This window comes from Limulus polyphemus, unplaced genomic scaffold (genome assembly GCF_000517525.1).
Source record: "Limulus polyphemus unplaced genomic scaffold, Limulus_polyphemus-2.1.2 Scaffold5917, whole genome shotgun sequence".
NCBI classification, from domain to species: Eukaryota; Metazoa; Arthropoda; class Merostomata; order Xiphosura; family Limulidae; genus Limulus; species Limulus polyphemus.
In genome coordinates this window covers 52,816-56,056 of record NW_013671527.1, presented here as the reverse complement: position 1 = coordinate 56,056, position 3,241 = coordinate 52,816, and the positions used below count along the sequence as shown (strand labels likewise).

Here is a 3,241-nt window from a genome sequence, read left to right as displayed (position 1 = left end):
CCTCTAGTAGTTTCTAGTAGTGATGTATCTCTAGTAGTTTCTAGTAGTGATGTATCTCTAGTAGTTTCTAGTAGTGATGTATCTCTAGTAGTTTCTAGTAGTGATGTATCTCTAGTAGTTTCTAGTAGTGATGTATCTCTAGTAGTTTCTAGTAGTGATGTATCTCTAGTCTTTCGTTTGCTTTTTTTCGTAGTATTCTGGGAAGATGTATTAATACGATGTAGAAAACGTATACATTTAAAGTGTACAAAAACAGGAATACATTGTTACATATCCATCTACTTCTATTTATAACCTAGAATTTACTCCGCCTAAGTATGCTATGGTTCGAGAATATTTCTTTTCTTTCTTTTTTTGTTGTTGTTGAGCACAACAAGAACAAAGTCTAACCTTTCCGAAACTTCCTTTTCCCAGAACCATTAGAAAATTAAAGTCCGATACACGCACCACTTCCTGCCGACCCACGGATTGCTGGGGGGCAATGTTATTTTGGAGTTTTTCAGTGCTCTGGGACTTCTGGTGGAAAGTGTGGCTCTGAAAAAAAGGCAAACTCCTGAGCAAACAAATAACATGGTTGTGTAGCAAACGTGGAGTCTAATTCGGACAATCAGCATGTTTTACCCAAAACCATAAATGGAGATTCCCCCCTCCCCCTCAAAAAATAAAAGTTATCATACGATAAAGATCCTGCATAAAGGATAACTATACAAATAAATAATTCAATCTGATAAATATTCGTCAAATAAGGCCTCTTAAAAAGTACAAATTTATAGTAAATTAAGTAAACTGATCGGGAAAGATATAATGATAAAATCTACTATAGAGTTAAAATATCTGTAATAGAGAGTATCAAAGTAGCTCCAAACCTTCATTTTCTTTTTCAACTCTACAATGTCAGTGTCCTCTGATGGCACTGGAACGTTATAGAATTCTCCCTCTTCTGCAGTCAGTAGCTTGAACCAACCATTTACTGGAGATTTCATGACTTCGGAAACACCAAATGATAGAGACCCCATAAAGTCATTTCTGGATGTTCTGTCCCAGTCCCATACTTCTATTAGCACCCTCCTGTCCTTGTCCTCGGAGTGTAAATCACTGGATTTGGAGTAAACAAAACAAATTAGTATAACTTACAGCACTTTAACTAAGACGATACTGAACAAACATACACTAAAAACTAACAGTTGCAAGCGATCAACAGCTGTCAATCAAACACAATATCCTGTTTGTTACCATTGGATATTTGGTTTATTAATCGAACCAATGGTATTTACAAACCATCAATAGTTGTCAACCAAACACAATATCCTGTTTGTTACCATTGGATATTTGGTTTATTAATCGAACCAATGGTATTTACAAACCATCAACAGCTGTCAATCAAACACAATATCCTGTTTGTTACCATTGGATATTTGGTTTATTAATCGAACCAATGGTATTTACAAACCATCAATAGTTGTCAACCAAACACAATATTCTGTTTGTTATCATTGGATATTTGGTTTATTAATCGAACCAATGGTATTTACAGACTCTTCGATGACCAAATCTTATTTGCACAATTACTAACGTCATATTTCTAAGTGAAAATTATTTTTTACTGGTCAATTAAGGAAGTACCCTTGTGTGGTTTGACCTAGAACCGAACTTCATTGGTCACAATATACCAGATTTTCATTGGATGATGGGTATTTGAAACGCCTCTCACCTTTCGTTTCTAAACAAATCAAATTACTAGCCAGAGAGGAAATATAAATGCATTACTGCCCTCTTAAGTCAGAGATTATTACTAGAGTGAATCATATCCTTATTTGTATTCCAATCTGAATGCAAAAAACTCTTTAAATATTTTACATTTAGTAAAAAAAATGTTTTAATGTGGTCTTTTCTGAGCAACTTTACTGTTAATTGTAGTTTCTATTTTACTTTCGTGTCGTACCTCTTGATGATAAGGTTCAGTTGTTGTACTATTTCCGTTTCTGACAATAATCTGCACGTTTTTCGTAAGAAAGAAATGACTCGTTACTAACGATTTAATAGTTAAAATAATAACATCGTGAAAGAAAAGTAAAACCGTCTTTGCGAAGAAAATAATGTTATCCATGGCACAGTTTGTTTTAATCAAAGCTGTTTATGTTAACAAATCAATTGAAATAAGATAACGACGAAAAACAACAACAATACACCGTTTGTTTGCTTGTTGTTAAGCGTAAAGCTACACAATGGGTTACCTGGGTTGAACCCACCATGGGTATCGAAACCCGGTTTTTAGGCTTACCGCTCAGTCACTAAAAAGATGCCCATTTATTCTGTAGAATAAGAGAACAATGGAACGACTATGCTCTGCCCATTTTTTTTTCTATTTTCTGTAGAAAAAGACTGATGAACATAACGATTATACACTAACCATTTCTATAGCCAAATTAATGTAACAATTACACAATACCTGTTTTTTTTCTGTTTTTAATTCAGTAAGACTGATTAATATAGGGATTATAAACGACCTATTTTCTCTGTTTTCTACAGAACAAGACTAATAAGTTTAATAATTATATACTGTCCATTTTATCTGTTTTCTATAAAATAAATCTGATGAACCTAACTACTCCACTTCATATTCTTCGAGAAAACAAAACTCAATGTGTTAGCGTTATCGAGCCTAAACAATGTAAACATACTGTGAAACAAATCAACAAAACTCTGTTATCTGAAAAGCAGGAAATTTAACTTTATAGCTGGCTGAAGCTTACATTGTGATAGTTTCCATCCATTGGGGATTTAGGCAGGACCTGATTGTCTTGGTCTTCTTTTTGGTTGAGTCTCTGCTCTCCGGAATCAGTTTCACCTTCACGTATGGATCTGATGATCCGTTTGGATCCATCGGAATCAAATTTTGAGCTTGTTGGACTAAAGGACGGGAATCAGAAGGTTCAAATATTAAACGAGATTGTCAAAATAATCTGATCTAGTACGTAAGGAGGAAATTACAGCGAATGAATAATTAATGACGCAACATACACGAGTTTTGTTTTTGTTGAATTTAGCACAAAGCTAGTCGAGTGCTGTCGTCCCTACGTTAGCTGAGATGGACTAGATTGATAGTCGACGTCACCCACCGCCAACTCTTTTACCACACGCTCGAAAGGGCAAGTATTTTCGGTGATGGGATTCGAATTTTCGACGTGCAGAACGTGAGGCGAGTGCCTAACCACCAGACCATGACAGACAACCACGACAT

General features: G+C 35.1%; 1 protein-coding gene across 1 annotated transcript in view; it reads right to left on the bottom strand.

The window, feature by feature from the left end:
- LOC106473138 (protein kinase C, brain isozyme-like) overlaps positions 1–3,241 on the bottom strand; it is a gene marked incomplete at its 3' end in the record, with an annotated part of 52,552 nt that overhangs the window by 5,856 nt on the left and 43,455 nt on the right. The window contains exons 6-8 of the mRNA XM_013933819.2: positions 2,754–2,910; positions 867–1,095; positions 391–534 (exon numbers count right to left, since the gene is read on the bottom strand). Coding sequence (XP_013789273.2) covers positions 391–534; positions 867–1,095; positions 2,754–2,910 — 530 coding nt within the window. The remainder of the gene's footprint in view (positions 1–390; positions 535–866; positions 1,096–2,753; positions 2,911–3,241) is intronic.